The sequence below is a fragment of the Lycorma delicatula genome, chromosome 9 (assembly GCF_047948215.1).
Source record: "Lycorma delicatula isolate Av1 chromosome 9, ASM4794821v1, whole genome shotgun sequence".
Lineage (NCBI taxonomy): Eukaryota > Metazoa > Arthropoda > Insecta > Hemiptera > Fulgoridae > Lycorma > Lycorma delicatula.
Window position 1 is genome coordinate 42,248,400 of NC_134463.1, and position 20,586 is coordinate 42,268,985.

A 20,586-nucleotide genomic window follows, 5' to 3' on the forward strand; every position below is an offset into this window, starting at 1 on the left:
TCCATAGTTTTATATCACTAGTTTTGAAAATTTTTCTTTAAAATGTACTAACTATAAAAACCTGATTTTTCTAACCACTAAAAATTAATTATTTTCTGAACATGATCCTATGTTAAGGAAAATCTGACAAAACAATTTAGCACAAATCTGTGCAAGTACAAACTGAAAAGAAAGAGTTTAAATATTGAGAACAATTACTTCTGCTGAAGTTATAATGAAATACATTAAGGAGACCCACCAAGATCTTAGCAATGCATTTTTATAAAAGTTTTGGCAGAGAAAATCCTAATGAAATAAAAAACATTTGGTCTCTCATTCCAATAAATTTTGGTCTGGATAGACTAAAGTTTGATGAATTTGAAGACATCAAAAAATATAAAGACAATAGAATGAAATGTGTCATCTTAAAACAGTTAGATTTAGTTGACTAGTAGAGGACTGTAAGTGGTGAATACTCTTCACCTCCATGCTTGATTTTTAAAGTGGTAAATCATTCTACTCTTTTATCTTGATTTTTCTCCTGTTTTATTACTTTTTTTTGTTTAGGCTGAGAATGCTTTACACTCTCTGGTTTTATTGTGATTTTACATAATTTTATGACAGTATTCATTCATGTAAAAATTATGACATAATATCCTGACACAGCCATTAACAGATAACATTTTATTTAACATGAGTTACAAGTTTATGATCCAATTTAAGTAACTTTATACAATCAGTATAAAGGTATATTTAAGTGTAACTGTAAAGAGATGTGTACCACAATCAGCAATTTCATTGAAGGCTAAATGGAATGAAAATGGTGCCCTTACACACATATTGTTAATTTATTTAGAACTGGATTAGTAAGAAATACCCACATGTTATTAACTTTGATTTTAGTGAGATACTAAACTCATCTTGCATTAATTACAAACAAAATCTAACAATAACTTTTATTTTATATTTAAATAAATAAAATATATACTATTCTTATATCTATACATACATCAGTAGCATTCATAATGACATTATAAATCTCTCTTGCTTAATCAAATGGCTCTTTCACTTACACAAACTGAAATGTCAAAGTAAGGCTTGGCAGCTAATAAACTGACAAGAAATTAATTAAAATGCACATATCATAGGCTTAATTGGTTCATTAGACCTCTTCGTCAATAGTCTGTTTTTGCTTAACTGTAACAAGTAGTAATGACTGAAAATAAACAAAACCAGCCAGTTGCGAAGTCTGAAGGAGGTATATTAGTGTGCAAATGCTTCAGACATGTAACGTTAGAATGCATTTTCTCGTAGTTTTTCTAGTACTTTTTTATTTAACATTTTCATTAAAGCAAAAACTACAAATGTTATTAAGTAAAAAATGAAGTACACATGTGGTTAAGTTTGTTACATAATTAAACGTTTACAGAAAAGTTACTTCACTAAGCATTATCACAATAATTTCTATGTAGCTGAACAGTAACAATAAATGCTAGTTTACAGTACAGCAGTATATTTTAACTGTACATTCTATAAAATCTTCATTTTTGATGAGTATACTCTGTATTGTAAAACTGAGACATTTATTTTATTTCACTTTTCATTGTCATTTTTCTTTAAATGCAGGGTCTTTTTTTAGTAAGATTTACAGTAATATTCTTGATTAACAACAGAGAACCAATTGTAATGCTTTTTAAAGATACTTTTCTACTAACAGTTTTTACATGAGAGATTTTTTATTACAATTTTACTTTTATTACAAATATAAACTGATTACGCATAATGTTACCTACGATCTTTATGATATGTCACTGAATGTGAATTTCCTATAGTAACTTTTAAAATGAATTTTTCAGGGTGATAGCACAGGGCTATTGGTTTCCATTAATAAACTGGCTGGAATCATTTCACTAGGGATAAATTTGGAATTTATTATTACTTTCATTATTTTATTTTTAAAATTGAGGCCAACTTAAAATTACCACTTGAACCACAAAGAATCTCAAATAAATCTCTGCATAGTTGTTGCTAGAAGACTGTTTGATTTATTTATTTTAATGTTAATTTTTTATATTTATTTGTTATATATTAAGCAAATTAAAATAATTGAGGTAAATACTTTTTCATTATTAACAATAATAGTATTACTTTTTAAAAATAAATACTTAATTTTGATGCTGTAGTATTTTTAGTATTTGTAGATTACTATGGCTGATAGTTATTAAAATACTGTCACATTTTACAAGCTCTCACGGCAGATTTTACTGCCCCACCCAGTTTACTATAATGATTCCACAATGCAACACTATCAATACTAATTTTTCTAACATAAATTTTTTACTAATTTTTCTAGGTGTTTCCTTTATCTAGGCTAGCTTCTATGGTAGGCTTCTTTAGGATTTTGGTGTAGTCAGTTTAAATATTTTTCAATTTTTTTTACACAAAGTTATATTAAAATTCAAACTTATAATATTACTAAATTTCAAAAAACATTTGCAGTCTGATCAAATTCATAAACTCTTATTATTATTATTATTATTAATGTTTAATTGCTGTTTATAGTAATCATCACCATTCCTGTACATAATCAGATATAATCCTGATTAACAGAATACAGCTTTAATTATAATTTTATGAATAAAAACAAAACATAGCCTACACATATTTTACTGTAGAATACATTCACTTGTATATAAATATTTGTAATATAATTTGCATATATTAGACCAGCCCAGTGGGCTGGTGATTAACCCATCACATTCAGTTGTTAACAGTGGATATTTGAAATAGAAAGTCCTGAGATAAATCCTAGTAAAAGATAATTGTTTTTACACGGATTTGAATACTAGACAGTGCATATGGGTGTACTATGGTGGTTGGGGTTCAATTAACCTCACGTATCATGAATGGTTTGGTTGAGTCTGTACAAGACTATACCTCATTTACAAGTTATACTTATCCTCATCTCTGGTTGCTTTCACTAATTAAACAGATTGCAATGTACACATTAGGAAAATAAAATTTGTATATAACAACTAACTCCATCAAAATATAAATAAAAATATTTAATCCTTATATTCATTTTTCTAAAAAGAAATGTCTCAACCAACATGAAAATAAATTATTTTTAAAATTCCTATTTGTATTGTAACTATTTTATATTGCACTAGATTACACCAGAAACTTTTGTATACAATTTGATATTTATTAATTTTTCAGCAATAGTGACCTAATTTTAAATTTCAATCAAGTACACAACTTTAACAAATCATGCATGTAACTTTCGGCACACAGCTGAAATTGTTAACTGATCAGGAACTTTATGAAAAATAATGTAATTTACTGGTAGTAGTTAATTGATGTCTTAATAAAGATTGTTTTTTAATAATTAATATTACTTAGTAAATTTTACCTAGTAAATACTGTACGCTACATTTAAAATATATTTTATTTATATTACTACTTATTTTTCACTCTTTAATCACCCCAAAAATTTATCTACACATTAACAGTAGCATCATGTAATAATAGTTGAAAAAGCCCTGGCATACAACTAACCTAAAAACAAAATTACTAATTTAGTTAAATTATAACTTAATATACACATTATATGAAACAAAGGAGAAAACATGCTGCATTTGTAAATATATATTTAAATTTAAAAAAATTAAGATTAAATAATACATTGTAATTAAAAAGCTATTGACAATTCTTTACTACAGATACTTAAAAATATTACCCATTATACCCCTGACTAAGGACTAAATCAGTTTTACGACAAAAGTTTTTCTGTTATGTAGATGCTTTATGAATACCATCAACAAAAAATTTAAGATGATCTGGATTAACATCAGGATAAATACCATGACCCAAATTAGCTATGTACCGAGTTTTGCCAAATTTTTTAACCATTTCTTTCGCCAATGTTTCAATTTCTGTAACTGAGCTATACAGAGCACAAGGATCTAAGTTACCTTGAAGAGTTTTGGTAGGACCAACTTGTTTACGAGCTTCGATGGGATCAACTGTCCAATCTAATCCTATAATATCGTAATCTGAATTAGATAACTCTTTTAGAGCATAATGTGCACCTTTTGCGAATACAGTCATAGGAACTTCAACAGAATCCCCTGTTACATTATTGATTAGATTTGATTTTACACGTGTTGCAATCTCTCTAAGATAAGGTAATGAAAATTTTTCAAACTGCTCAGGACCAAGAAATTCTGCATTCGATTCAAAAACTTGCAATAACTGTGCACCTGCTTTTGCTTGCATTGTTAAATAATTGACAGTAACATCAGTTATTATTGAAAGTAGACGTTTTGATTTTACTGGCCAGTGATAAATCCATCTCTTTGCTTTAGACATAGTTCTAGAACCACCACCTTCAATCATATAGCACATTAACGTCCATGGTGCTCCAGCAAAACCTATAAGTGGAACTTTCCCGTCGAGCTGAGTTCGCGTTAAAGTAATAGCTTTTGAAACGTAACCTAATTTATCATCAACATTAACAGATTTATCTAAACGCACTATATCTTCAGGAGACACTAAAGGTTGTGGCAAAACTGGACCTTCACCTGGTCTCATTTCAACAGTCATACCTAATGCTTGTGGAACAACAAGAATATCTGAAAATATTATAGCTGCATCTAAATCAAATCTTTCAATTGGCTGCAAAGTAACTTTGGCTACGAGTTCCGGGGTCTGACAAATTTCAAAGAAACTATGGTTTTCACGCACTGCTCTAAATTCTGGTAAATAACGACCGGCTTGTCTCATAACCCACACAGGAGTACGTTCAACATCTTCTCCTTTCGCTGCTTTCAGAAGAAGATCGTTTTTAAGTGGAGGAAAATTCATTTTAAAATTTAAAAGAATAGAAACTAAAACTGCACTAACACAACTTTAAATTATAAACAAACGTATATGCAGATAATCCTTGTATATATACTTAACACTAATGGCGAAAATCTCACATAACCTAAAGCATAGTACACGTCAAATATGCTGATTAATAACTGATAAAATTTTTAAGAAAATTATGTTACTGAATACAAAGAAAATGTATTCCTTACTTAAACATCAATTTATTAGTATACAGAATCAAAAATACTAGAAACATAATATTAAAAATATCAAATGTACTGATCAGCTGTTGCTAACCAGCTGTAATAATCAAACTTAGGCTTTCATTAAATGGCGCCATAAATTAATTTAGGGTAATATGTACATTACTTTCAGACAACCCTTACAAGTTTTACGTGTAATTTATTTTAAACTGCTTGATATCTAATGTAACTGATAAATAATAATCCCAAGCAAGAAGCATTACAGTATTTATTACATTAATAGTATTGTCAAGCAGAAAACTACAAACTTTACTTACATAATCTGCTGTTTTGACACTAAATGCTGAACGCAATAGTATTCAAAACTTTATTTCCTTGATAATGTATTTTCACAGTTTACCCCGTGGCATCTTAGATGCTTTGCTAAAATCACAAAAGGTAAGCATTACAGATTTTTAGTTTATTAGTGTTTTGATAAGGTAGTTATTGTTGATATTTCTTACCTAAACCAATTCTAGATATAAAGAAACACTAAAATAATTCGAAAATGCCAGTTAATGCACAAATACCTCGAAAATACACCATTTTCATGGCTCTTAGAAATATTTGCCAACATATAGTTTATGGAAATGGACTGGTAACTATTTACTTATATTCTATAAGCCCTCTTAAAAATCTACGTTTTTTAGCAACTTTAAAGGTATCAGTAATATTTACAGGCTTTAAACAAATATTGATGCAATAAATTAAAAGCTGAGAAATAAAATGTTTCAAAAGAAATGATTAAACTATAGATAACAGCTTGAAAATTTGTTTTTATTACTAATACAAGTTGACTGTTTTTACTCCACAAAAATGTTAAAATTTAATTAATATGTACAAAATAAATTCGTAATCTGAAGGTAAAATATATTAAAAATGCATACATTTACATCTGTGTTTATTAACTAATTTCAAGCACCTGTAACACAATTTTGGTCATTTAATATGTAATTAATGAGGTTATATTATAAGTTAATTGGTAGGCTGAATTTATGCTACCTTTTTGCAAAGAATATGTAAGAGAATTATTCTCTTAACAAAAGCTGCATTTATTAATTTTTCATAATCAGGAAGAAATATAAATTTTATAGTGTTTAATAAACAGTAAATTTTTTTCACATATACATACAATTTAACATATATTTTTATTGTTAATGTCTCTTTTACATTTATTTACTTATTTTCATTTTGTTTTTGAATTTACATTAACCTATTTCCTTGTATCTGCTGACATTATTAACATTATGAAAGTAAATGTTCTTGTTAATCATTTGCAAAAAAAATGAAAATTCAAAAGACCACTTTTGACCAAGAGTACTAAAATGCTAAGACCAAGAGTTTTAAAATGCTAACATAGCCTAAGTTTGAATTATGACCTAGACAAATCTACTTATATATCTGATTAAAAATGAGTGATTTATTCAAGAATGATGTCTTAAAATATATACACATAGACTACTATTTAGACTTCCATTTTATTAATTTCCTTGATTACTGGTTAGAAGTAAGTTGAAAAAAATAATAAAATAATTTTTTCAACATAAAAGCTAAAATAAATAATTCTATAATATGATAATATCTGCTCCTTATTCCCTACTAGAGGATCTACTAGTTGTAGGGATCTGTTATTTTTTCAAATAGTCAGATAGGTATGGTTGTATGAATCTGTGAAAACTTAACAATTGGCAAAAAATTTAGAAGCTGTTTTATATTAAAAGATTTGCAAACACTTTAACAAAAAATTCATTACAGTTATTCTGATAAAAGAAGTTATGTTTTAGAAAAAAGGAAAAGACATGTAGCATGAGAAGTAAATTGAGACATTTACCATATATTTAGAAAAACAGATGAGAAAACAACACAAGTAATCTTGAACAGTTCAACACACCCTTGACTTCTTTCAAAACAAAACTGCATATAAGATTATTTCAATAATTTGGCAGTACTGAGATATTTCTATGTAATGCATGGAACATGATAATTTGTTTTTTTTGTTAATTTTATAAAATTTTTTTCTTAGGTGCTATTTAACTTTTACACAGTCAATATCAGATTTGTATTTAATTATCAAATAAATATTGACTATTATTATTAATGAAATACTGTATATACAGAACTATTAATGTTATACTGTAAAAACATGATGTAAGCTAATGAAACAGTGGTACTTACGTATTAATGCCACCGCAGCAGAAGTTGTGCTAATGCGCCAATAAAGAAGTTGCGCTAATACGCTAATAATATTATATTATGATATAATTAGATTATAGTAATATAATCTAACCAAACTTAACCTACGCTCGCTTCGCTCGCTAACCTTGTTTTTAAATAACGCTGTAGCTGCGGTGGTGTTAATACGTAAGTACTGAAACAGTTATTGAAAGGTCATTTAAACTAAAAATAAATTTAAAAAATATATAATGAAGGTTTGTTACCTGTAATTTTTTTCCAACTATTTGTAACTTTGTTTTTGTAAATTAATTTTTATTTTCTTCCTTTTTATCAGTATAATTTCTGGGCTGTTATTTCTTTATTATTTAAATATTTATTATTGAAACAAAAATTAAATTAAATTTAGAAAATAAATGCAATATTTCTCTAACATTGATAAAGAAAAAATTATTGGCACCTTGCTTATAAATTGTGTAAGACTTTTCATGTAAAACTAACAATTGTTTTACAGTTTAAAATATTAACATACTAATAGCAATTGAGGAATATATCATGTTAAGACAATTTTAAATAATGACTATTTGTTTTAAAAATATGTAACACTAGCAACCCTGTTGCAGCTTCGCCTGCACTACATATTACTTGCATTTATTTGGGGATATTTTGCTGGTCATGGCTTGTTTTGTTCATCCTTTCCATCTAGCCAAAGAGCTCTGCCCCTTGGACCCTGTTGCATTCATTAAACTCAGTGAGCTTATGAGAATAATAATGGTAAATAAAAATTAAAATCTATTCAATTTTTAAAAAATATCAGTGCATTGTAATTTCTTAAGAACAATAGTTTGGTCAGTACAGGAAAATTTAGTTTGATCTAAGAATGTGGGTTTCAAAACAGCCTCAATCTTAAAAATATTAGTTATGAATGGTTACCTGTACTTTATATGGGTATAAATGTATTTTGCCTGGTTCTTAGCGTTAACCTACAAACACCAGTAGGAGGTGACCGTATTTTGTTCTCATCCTTTTTTTAAATGTTTAAACTACTTTTATGTTTTTTAGTCAAGTAACCAGCGGTAAGTGCAGCCAGTAGTTATGTTGCACATATAGTAGACTGTGATGGTTAAGATGCCTCATCGTACACCATTGCATCCCTTAAAAAATTGAAATTCAAAACACCTGAAAATGGTTTTTAGGTACTATCTGAAGAGTATTTTGAAGCCCCAATCTAGTGAATATCTCGTTTAGTTTTGTCAGAAATGCAGAAAATTTGCAATCATTGTTCAAATTTGTTTTACCTTTTTTCACCACTTTCTGGGTAGAATTTCAAAAAAATTAGAAACTAGTTTTAAGATATTTACATTAAAATAACACACACCAAAAATAAAGTTGATATCTTCATTTGTTACAAAGAAATTTAAAAAAAAATTCAAAATCCATTTAATCCTTTAAACTAGGAATTTCAAAAAATTTAGAAATTTGTTTTTAGATATTCAAATGTAGATTACATACACGAAAAATAAAGTGGATATCTTCATTTGTTACAGAGAAATTATAAAAATAATTATTTTCATTGTTTTTCCATTGGAACCCTTTAAACCTACAATTTCAAAAAATCCTTTCTTATTGTGCACTTACCCCATAAAAATAACATGTATAACAATTTTTCAATTTATCTTCAGTATTTTTGCTGGGCGTTGATGTATTATTCAGTCAGCCAGGGCATGTTCTTTTATATACAGTTAAACTTGAGTAAATGGAATTTTGCGGGAACGAAAATTTTTTCCGTTGTGAACAGAATTCCGGTGATTCCGGACTATACCATTAAAAAAAATAAAAATATGGTAGTATACTTACCACAACCCATTTCATTTTCAGCAATGGATTGTACAATAGTTTGTTAGCGAATTCGTAAGGCACAAAATTTCTGTCTTACGTTAGCATGTACAGAACAGTATACTGGATTGTAGAACAATTTTCGTATTTTAATTTAAAAAAATATAAATTTAGGAATTTATAATTTTGAAGAATTACGAATTTCAGTACCTTAAACTAATACACTTTAATAAGTACACATAATTTAAATTAACCTAAATGTACCTTATTACTGTTTTTTTAATGTAATTTAGTCTTTATTATAAGCAAAAAAATTGGATATTTTTTTGTATTGAACTTTTACTTTCAGCTACATTGTTTTCTGTCAACATTTTGGTTTTACAAATTATGATAAACAAATCTGAATCATTTGCTATAAGTAAATATTACTGAAGGTCTAATACGTTGGATAACGCTGCACTGTATGATCTAGTAGTTTTTATATCATTCGTTACTGTTACGGTCCTCATCATCGTTATCGCTTTGTCTTGGTAAGTTTTCTCTCGATGCTGGTCAAAAAATTCATCTATATTCTCTATGTTAGCTTCGGTCTCTAATAAGTTGTACATATTAACAAAATCTTCAGCAATTATATTTTCATAAGACGCTCTGTTCAGTTCTTCCTGCACGTCATCAAATGTCGTCGTAAGTTCCGTTTCTGTTGCCGTGTGCAATTTGCTTTTTGGAAGACAATCTTCCATACTACTGGAAGATTGTCTTTATTAATGTTTTTAAAACACCTCGGCCTTTCCAATAACAAGTGGTTTTTCCAGTTCTCCGGTCAAAACTGTAAAGAAAAACTGTCAACCTTTCCTTGGAATTCTTCCCTCCTGTACAACGTTCTCCTTTCAAGCAGTCCTACTCCTTTCCGAGTTTTACTCGAAAGAGCACGATAAAAAAGTCCGGTTTCATCCTCGTTTGCAATATTTCTAGGTTCGTAATTTAAAGTCAAAGTAGCAAGTTTTGTTTTCCAGTCAGTTACTGTCTCGCCACATACTTATTTAAACACAATTTGATGCCGCTTTTTAAAACTTTCCAGTCAACCATTTGAAGCGCTGAAATTGGTGCTACCTAATTTCTCTGCAATTTCCTTTGCTTGTTGCTGTAATTGCTCCTTAAATCGGTAAGTTTCTTGCTCTTGCACTCACATACCAATTCCAAACAATTTTATTAACTTCTTCGTTGCCAGTTTTTCGCATATGCCTTTTATTTGAACCGCTCCCATTTAACCATTCAGTTTTTAACTAGTTTTTATTTTTTTTAAATTTAATAATTTTAAAAAAATAAGTCTTATCTACGTCAAATTTTTCGACTAAGTTTTTAACGACAGTTTGACTTTTTCGCTGGCTTCGTTTACTTTGATTTGTATTTAAGTCCAACGCAACTCTTTTTTTCGATGCCATACTTGTTACATTAATACACAGTATCAGGAAGAACACTAAACTAACAATCGCACTGTACAGTTCTATACCGTAGGTACTGAACTGTATGATGGATCCGTAAAAATAGAAAATTAAAATGACACATTAAACGATTAAATGGAAAACAATAATGCATACATACACACACACACACACACACGCACAGTAAAAAAGGCTTTGTTGTAATGAAGAAAAAACGACACATGGATAAGTTACGTATAGTGGCATTACACAATTAATTAAAATTGTGACTCGAAATAAGGAATGAGTGTGTTAAGTAATAATTCACAGGGCAGTAGTAATAAAGGCTTTTTTACTGTAAGCAGCCAAAACAACGATGACTGTGTTCTGTCGCCTGTACAAGGTTTTAACACTGTCGTCGCCTGTTAAGATTGGCGACGAGTTATTGAAAATGTTACATTTATGTAGTATTAAATGCCAATTTACTATTGGGACATGACTAATTTTTTTTTATGCAGGGTAATTTTTAGCATAGCTTAGTACAGTATACTGTATACAGTTTTTATATTATTGTACAGTATATTTATACACTATTTTATACCAGAATGTTCTATTTTATATCGAAAATATAGTACTGTACTTTATGTACAGCAGTAAATGGGTATACGTATTTTTTTGCATAAATTACAGTACTCTACACGATTCTCTAAAAAACGTTTGCGTTAACTCGCGACATTTTTTCCGTTTCCACATCAGCCAGGTTTGCGTTATGTCAGGGAAAATTAACATTATATCTCGGTAAAATTCACTGGACCAGGGGAATGTTTCGTTGTAGACAGGATTCCGTTAAATTCAGTTCCGTAAACTGTTGTTTTACTATATGTAAATTACACCAGTATAATTAATTCAAAAGATAGTACATCACTTCTATTTTATTATTTCATTCCATATGCTCTATATACTCATTCCATACTCTATATGCGAATACGGAAACAAAATTAATAACCATAATGCAATAAATGCAAAAATATTTTGAGTGTAGCCATCCCATGAAATAATGATCATGCAATCATGGAACCTGGACCATGTTTAACTTTAGATAGTCAATAAATATTAGTTAATATATAACTGCCCACTGATTGTGTGGAGTGAATGATTAATAGTTCAGTTAGGTACTTCTACATCTATATAATTTTGTGACTGGGTAAGGATTTTCCTTAAGGAAAGCTAGACTTAATTCAGGTGCTACTGTAACCAGAGTAAAAGTAATTTGAGCTCAATACAAAGTTACAGTTCACTATTCTGGTTCCACTCTGGGTAAAATTATCGACTATCTTTCTTTTTGGGGCTGCGTGTGATAATACCCATCCTTCCTCTTAGGAGCCTCCACTTCTTCGGGTTTGGTTAGGTTAGGTTAGGTTATTGTGAGTAAATCATCACTTTCTCATCACCCACCTTTTATGTCTTATTCACCATTGGTGATCAGTGGGGTTTTGATAAACATTTGATGGAACCATGCCAGGGACACGGGAACTGTAAGAGATCTATGTCATATCCTTTGTTTATACTGTGTGTACCTATGGATCTGTTGGGAAAATAATTTTTTTAAATGTCCAAATCAGTGTGATTCAACTTATAAATGTATGAAATAATGATATAAGAGAAGATTTTGGAGCAATAATTATAACAATATTTAAGTAATCTTTTTTTATTTTAATAAATATAAATAACAGAAAACTGACTACTTTCATAAATACAGTGGTGATATCGATTTACTAATTGTTATTAATTTGATGAATATAAAATTAATATAAAAACACATGCAATTTGAAAACATTTCATTAATTTTTTATGTTCTCGTAAGAGAAGAAACAGGTGGTCAATGTTTACATAAACAGGTAGCTGTAACAAAGAAATTATTTTAGTGACTAAATGTTATTATTTTACTCTCTATTTATTAATTACATAAAATTTGCAGTACCTTAAAATTAATATTTATACTTTCAGCAAACAACTAATTTTTTCTTTATGATGATCTTTAATTAGTCATTATTTTTTAATCAGTATGTTGGGGAGATGATGTTTAATGATAAGATAAATATGTATCATACAATGTACTTTTTCTAATAACTCCATACAGCAAGCACCTTTAATTTGATTTTGCAATCAAATTAGAGTAAAAACTAGGACTGCTATTACTAATATTCTTTAGTATTTTATATTAAATTTTGCAATTGCTTGAACAGATTAATATTGACTAGCTTCTTTTTAATGCTGCATTTTATATAATTTCACAAAGTTGTAAATAGTTGTATAACAAATACAGTAAATTTATATTTTACGTTGCTGTAAAGTATCAGATTATTACCCATAAAATGTAGAAATATTTATTTTTAGAGCAACATTATTGTATAGACCTGAATTAATATTCTGGCTTTTTTCCAAAAAATTATTTGTTAAAATCTCAGTCCAAGTGGAGGTTGTATTTTATATCTTTATTACTTTTTTATAGATAAATTAATAAAGTAATAAGGGATCTCTGTAAATAGTTATATGTAAAGTTAAGCTTTATTTAAAAGAAAAATTGTACTGATAGATAAAACTACTTTGGGTATAATAAACTAATAACATAAATATTGAAGAACAAACGGTGCATTGTTTAGCATTGTACTGATTATGATTAAACCTTTCTACTCAAAAAAGATCACTGCTTTGCATGAATTTAAAATAAAAAAAATAAACAAATGAATTTTTCTTTACACAGCAGCTAAAATAAATTACAAAATGCTAAAATAAATGAGCAGCTAAAATAATTATTTGTGGGATGACCATTATGATAGTTTTTTCTCAATTTTTAGAAATATCTCATCAATTTATAATCTCTTTATTATTTTAATTTACATACAGAATTCTAAGCATCTTGTATTGCATCTAGCACTACTGCCAAATTGATTATAATCAGAAAAGATAAAAGAATCAGAAAAATAAAAATACATGTAGAATCAGATATTCAAAATATTAATTATATTTTACTATATTAATCAGTGATGTGTTTATTATTTACTATAGCTTTACTAACAGAAAAAAAATATTTACAAGTTTTATTTTATAATAACCTTTTTCCATAATTTGTAAAAAACTTTAAATCCAACAAATGTGTAGATATTTCATGAATAAAATTATAATTAAGGGTCATTGAATTAGACTTGATAATAATGATATTATCTCATCAGAAATAAAAATTATAAAAAGGCCATTTTTTTATGATCATGTAGTCATACTGACATTTGCAAATCAATAGTTGTGAAACAGTACCGGCAGTCCTCCGCTGTCAATTACAAATAATTGACTTCTAGTAGAAGCTTATTCTGCTTCTAAATTTATCTTAAACATACAGGAAAATTAAATCTTTAAGAGTTAAACATAATTTGAATTTGTATTTGAAAAAAAGATTTTATTATATCATTTTCCCATTTACAGTGAGAAAATAATCATTTAACATTAAAACTGGATGGAATTAAAAAGATTCCTTCCTATGTTTTTTATTAAGCGTTTTATCCATGACAAAGAAATTAAAAATAATAGAATGCTACAAAATATTTCCAAAAGGATTTTTGTCAATAAAAAAACATTTTCACTTAAAATCTAACCCTAATTTATTATTTTAATTGTTGAACTATTATCATTGGTATGACTTAATAATTCCCTATTAATTTGAAGTACGGTTATTTTGTAAAATTTTTTGTCAATTCTTTTTGTGTCTTGTCAGTGGTTTCCTACAATCCACTAGTTTGCAGAAATCTTTATTATAAAACCATTAAATCACTATCCCTTCATTTAAATATTGTTCATGAGAGGGGATTCTTAATTTATTATGAGTAATTAAAGATTAGTGCAATCTCTTTCTTATGATAGATTTTTATCACACTTGATCCTACAAAACAGAAAACATTACATGTTGGGCAATCTGAGTCAGAGATTTCAGCAGCTAGAAAGTTTTCAACTTTACTTACGATTACGACTATCTAAAACAGAAAATTCTTGGTGCTTTTTTTTATTTTTACTCTATAAGTTCAGTTAGAAATACTTAATCTATAGAGGTCTCTTTTTAAAAGTATTTTTAATTTTTTAATTAATATATTCTGTACTATTTATTTAATTTTTTTTCAGTTACATTTTTATTCATCATTTCCTCATTACCTAGTAATGATGATTTTTAACAATCAAAATGACCATCTAACATTATTTTTAAGTAAAAAAAAGGAAAAAATAAAAATAAAAAAGAAATCAAACAAACGAATGATGGTTCTTCGACAGTAAACATATACAATTGTCTAACATTCTAGAACATGTTGGAAGAGATATAAAATATGATGATCTTTTTGAAAGGTAGAAAAAATTTAAAGCAAAAACCAAATTCAAATTAATTATTAATAATAATAAGATAAAAAATGTTAATTATAATCTGTCAACAATTAGATGTACATTTCCTTTTTTCTTCTATGAATGACACATATCTTTAGTGTTCACTCCATGACTTTTAGTATAAAATATCTATCTTTCTATGAAAAAAATCACTAGAAAATATATCTTTATTAAGGTATTTCAAATTCAGTTCTAAAAAAGAAAAAAAAATAATAATAATTTTAGCACTGAAAAATTTCAAAAGGATGTAATTATACATTTGTATTTTGATCTGTTTTTTGTTTGATATCTCCGAATTGGATGAAATTTGGCACGATGACCTTAGTACATGAGATATTGATGCTATTTAATTTTGGTCACAAGTTTTGTAACTACGCATTCTTCAGGTATAATGATAAAATAAATGATAACCTAGTTAAGTTGTAAAATAAAAGTTACTTTTTTCACAATTTTTTTTTTATAAAATTTTATACTCTGTATTTTAAACAATCTTAATTCTTGGTTGATGTCTTATAATGCAAACATAATAATCGAAACAAGCGAATGTTTTATTAAATTAATAAAAATTGTCAATATTCTACTCAATTAATTCCGTAATTTCTACATTATTTTATTTCATAAGATTACATGTACAATTAAGGCATAAAATTGTTTTTCTAAAATTTAGTACATTTTATGGTTCACAAATTAATCCTTAATAAATTAATCTAAATATTAAAAAATTACATTTATAAAAAAAAAATCCTATATGAATGTTTGATGTAGTTTTTTTTTGTTTAATCAATAAGTGTTGATGTTTAATTCAATTTAATCTGACCGATTTTAGGATTAATAATAGAGGAACCTAATATAAAAATACCATTTTACATCAAATGCGTTTTAAAAAATTGAGTAAGACAAAGTCACTGAATAAAATCAAATTGAATTTAAAAAAGACTTCATTAAAGAAAGAGCAGTGAAAGAGTTTAAATTACTATTGAAGGCATACTAATCTTTCCGTTCGCAAAACTGGTTATACATATGTACTGAACTAATGAGCTTAGTCGATAATCTGAAAGAAAATTAATTCTTTCTAAGAGCAAAACATTTAACATGGGAGAAATACAAAGGTGGAACTGAAGTTTTAGAATCTGATAGGAAAACTGAGTATACTTTACTCCAAATTTATATTATATCCTTTAACAAAGAAATAATCTGTATTGAATTCTAAGACAATTCAAATTTTTACAACCCTGATCATCTTTCTTTCATCATGCTTATAAGGGTTTAAAATCATTTTTGAAAATCTTATTATATATAATTTTGGGGGTTAAACCGCACAATTTTTCAAATTTTTTCTATAAAAAAATTATGTCAGGTTTGTTATATATTATCAGTTTTATTAAAATACAATATCTGATAAGTAGATAAGTAAAACATTAGATAAAGTTTTCATAGTGAAAGGCCTCTCTCATGAAGTTTAATAATAAGAAAGATAGTAGATGTTAAGGTACATCTTAGACACAGAGTTATGAATCAAATTTAGTAAAACTAAATAGAATTGTGCTTTTATTTGGTGGAAATGTATGAAACCAATGTTGTAAAAATAGTTAATATGGAGTAACCTTTGAGAACCTGATGATTAATAAAACAAAAATAAAATAGCTTAATTATTTCTAGCAAATATGATACCACTTCATTTTTTTACATATCACATGTATGAAATGTTCTCTATCATTTATTACAGAGTCTGCCTGTCATATTTTGCATTACTGCTAGCACCATGTTCTAAAATGGGGGTGATTCCTTCTTGTAGTTCATTAACGTGTATAGTGTGTACTAATAAATACTAGACTTGAAGTAACCTCAAAAGTTAGTTGCATACTGGAGAACTTGTTGGCCATAGAACATCTCTGCCTCTGGAAGTTACATGGACTAATAAAAGTCTTTTGAACCAAAGTCATGGATATCTGGCAGTGTGGGCATTAATCCTGCATAATAGAACCATATCACATTCAAGTTGATCCCAAGGTGATGCAATTCAGGAGAATTTCTTGTTTCTGATAATGTGCACTAAGCAAAAGTGAATCACCGCTTGCCATTCCTCTTAAAAAAAAATAAATAAGGGTTATGGTCCTAAAACTTGCAATATCATACCAGTTACACATAGACTGTGTAGAGGATGTATAAGAAGATGATGGGGTAATCGGCCCAGTAAATCAATGTGTCCAAAAAATGAAATGTGCTTCAACTCCTATTAGCAAGATGACCATTTCAACAGTAGACAAATTGTGTTTATTATATCACAGAATATTGCCAATGTTCTTTGTCATGTTCCTTTACAATGTAATATGAATGAAAGTTAAAATCCTTGCGCAGAATTCTTCTAACACTGTTGTGGAATAAGCAAAGGAGTATAGTGAGCTTTCTGGTTGAGCGCTGAGGATTCCTCATTATCTTCTGCTTGACTCTGTGAGTGTTTGAAGATGTTCTCACAGTGTGAACAGATCCTGATGGCTTGATTTTAATTGCAGAAGCAACACACTGGAATATTTTTATCCACAACTTTATCACGTGAAGCTAGGAACGCCACCACCATCATCATCTCTTGGAATATTGAAAACCAATAGAATAATCACAATTGAATCAAAATTTTTTAAAAATACGTTTCTATTATGAATGCAGTTCACTTATCCATCGTTACTGAAATTGCATCCAGATGCATGATCATATGATTTGTAACTACGTATCATACGGATATGTAGTTAGCGGATCTACTTAGCTTCAAAAATTGTCAACTTCCCTTGGCTTACTCTGTACAATAAAAAAAAAAGTCTAGTAGGTAACAATTTACATTGGAGATTACAAAATTCTTATAATTATCTGGATTTATATAATTTCAAGGAATTTAAAAAGCATTCAAGATTATATTATAGTGTAGATACTGTGAAAGTGAAAAGAGGTCTTTCATAAATTAAAAATAATTTGCAAGTGGTACTTTTTTCCTTAAAAATATTATTTAAAATTTTAAAATGGTATAACAATCATGATGAATGTAGGACAGGGAGTCTGTCCTAGAATAATGTAGACAGGGAGTCAGTTTTTTTATGATTGCATAGGAAACAATGTTTGATGGCAAGTCAAAAAAAAAAAAATTGTGAGAAAATTTATTATCAGAACCTTGGAAAAGTATGAATTAAATAAATGAAATCATCTGCACTACTCTTCAGTAACTAAATAATAGCATTAAATCTGCAGTCAATATATTTATTTTTTTAACAGATGTTTCAAAAAATTTCATTTATAGTATTTTACAATTATACTTATCTAGAACTGTAAACAATTCTAATGAAATTGTATGCATAATTACTTTTATAATTTCCATAATTGCTAATAAAATGAAACTATATTTCAGACCATATCATTGACAGATTATAATTGATATTTTTAACAGAAACAACGTACAACACAAAAACCCATAGTATGTTAAAAATAATGTAAACATCACTGATAATTTTATTTTAAATATTGCGTACAGTCAAATTTAAGAATAAATGTCTTGGAAATATACCGTCAGAGTTTTCCTAAGTATTAATAATATTCATAATTTAGTATATTCAGTTTTTCATTGTTAATTGGCTTGAAACATTCTTCATAATCTGAATTTATGATGATTTTTTGTTGAATCTGAAAAAATTATTCTGTTTTTAGAGTTCTAATTCTAGTCTTACTTTGGCTAATTAAAACTTGTGAAATCTGTAACCAGATCACTTCAAATTTTGAAGAACTATTATCACAGTATTTTAAAAGAACTACCAGATCTGCACATCAAGAATTATTTTGCAAAATCTATTCTAGTCTCTTTTTTTTAATGGTCTTCCTGTAACATGGAAGAAATCTTTCATGTTAGTCTCTTCTCTGACATTCTGTAAAGGCATTGCATTCTCCCATTAAATTAAACTTAACCGTTAGATCTTACAGTACAATTTTTTTCATATCATATCCAAACTTTTACAGCCATAATACAGTATAAAATGTCCATTTTATCTTTTATCATTTTACAAGGAGAGATACACCAAATTTTGCTGACATAAAGTAGATACAGTCACAGTTTTACAAAACTTAGGTGAATCTCTCTTCTCTCAATCAATTTCACAGGTTCTTTAAATTATGACACATTTATGACTAAATCTACTCAGATTATACCCAACATCTGTCTCATTCATAAGGTACATCGCAAACTAAATACTGAAAATGGGACACATTTGGAAAGTGAGCATTTATTCACCAAATCTAAAATTCTAAATTTTATGTTTGCATTTTATGCGTTTTTTTCCTTTTGTAAAGAGTTAAATTTATGCTATTATTATTACACAGTAGACATCACAGGACATGGCTGAATATGCTGCCATTCTTTTCAGGCAGTCAAAACTTACAACCTCTAAAGAATTTATTTACTTTTATACCTAAAAGGAATCTGATACCGTTGAGTTCCTTTAATAAAAAGTTATCATAACTTTAATTTTTAATAATGAATTGAGTCCAATACAGCATTTCCTACACCTCAATAACTCTCAGTTGCATAAAAATTTGAAACAATTTTATCATGGACTTCTTGAGTTATAATTAGCCAACTACTCAGGTTCTGAAAAAAGAATCATATCTTTTCTTCAGACACCCAAAAAACCTCACAAATTATGGGTTTGACATATAATTAAGAGTAATCAATAAATGCAACGAGGCTAAATTTGTATGAATACTTTATGAAAATCTGACAGTTCATTTCTATAATTTATTCTCAAACTTGACAACATGTTGCATTTAATCTGAGAGTAGATAAAGAAATACAGAAAATATAATATGAAAAAAATGGGTTGGGGGAAAAAGTTTCTTCATATTTTCATTCAAAAGTAAAACAAGAATTTTTGTATTTTAAATAAATACACCAGATATGTGTCGTTTTGATCGACCACCTTTTGTCATTTTGAGGTAAAATCATAATCCCGTCACTGTAGAACTTCTTTGTTTTCTGGATGAAAAACTGTGATAACTGATTTTCACATGCCTCATTTGAAGACATTTTTATACTATTAAGAGAGTCCTGTAGAGACCAAAACAAATAGCAGTCGACAGTGCAAGGTAAGGACCATGCAGTGGATGCTCAAAACTTCCCAGCCAAGCTCTAGCAATTTTCAACAGTCACGAATGATGTGTGAGTGGCGTTATTATAATTTAGATGGCGCCTTTTCTATTAATTAATTCTGGTCACTTTATCTCAATTGTTTGTATAATCTTTCCAGTTGTTGACAATAGAAGTTAGAATTGTCAGACCATGTGACAGCAACTCATAATGAACAATTCTTTTTGATCCCATCATACTCTACTTTTCTTGGCATCAATCCTGGCTTTGCTACTGTTTGTTGAGCTTCACCTTGCTTCAACCATGATCTTTTCCATATATTACTGTAGTATGTAATTCATTTTTCATAGCCCATAATGAGTCATTTAAAAAATCTTTTGATTTGTTCTGTTTTAGCAATGATTTGAAGATGGAAATTTGATCCATTAAATTCCCCAGTTTTTTTTTTTTTTAGCAGCCTGAGTTGTATTTTTACATTTTTTGTAATAGAATTTCACAACGTATGTAGTAGAATTTCTTC

At 28.1% G+C, this 20,586-nt stretch overlaps 2 protein-coding genes across 6 annotated transcripts in view; both read right to left on the minus strand.

Annotated features, from left to right (window-relative positions):
* Positions 1–3,612: 3,612 nt before the first annotated feature.
* Urod (uroporphyrinogen decarboxylase) lies at positions 3,613–5,067 on the minus strand. The gene has a single exon (XM_075374679.1). It carries the CDS (start codon positions 4,843–4,845, stop codon positions 3,772–3,774), a length of 1,074 nt encoding a protein of 357 aa, XP_075230794.1. The 5' UTR covers positions 4,846–5,067; the 3' UTR covers positions 3,613–3,771.
* A 7,194-nt stretch (positions 5,068–12,261) lies between these two features.
* Positions 12,262–20,586, minus strand: part of PIG-Q (phosphatidylinositol glycan anchor biosynthesis class Q) — a 40,625-nt gene continuing 32,300 nt past the window's right edge. For 2 of the 5 annotated variants that reach the window (XR_012757742.1, XM_075375444.1), the window contains exons 7-8: positions 18,498–18,613; positions 12,284–12,424 (exon numbers count right to left, since the gene is read on the minus strand). Coding sequence is in view for 4 of the 5 variants with exons in the window: in XM_075375444.1 (XP_075231559.1) it covers positions 18,518–18,613 (96 nt within the window). In the remaining variant the exon portion in view is untranslated. The other 3 variants (XM_075375447.1, XM_075375446.1, XM_075375445.1) reach the window with 2 other exon arrangements.

Coding starts and splice junctions, on each gene's coding strand:
- Urod (XM_075374679.1), bottom strand. CDS start 4,845: ATGAATTTTCCTCCACTTAAAAACGATCTTCTTCTGAAAGCAGCGAAA.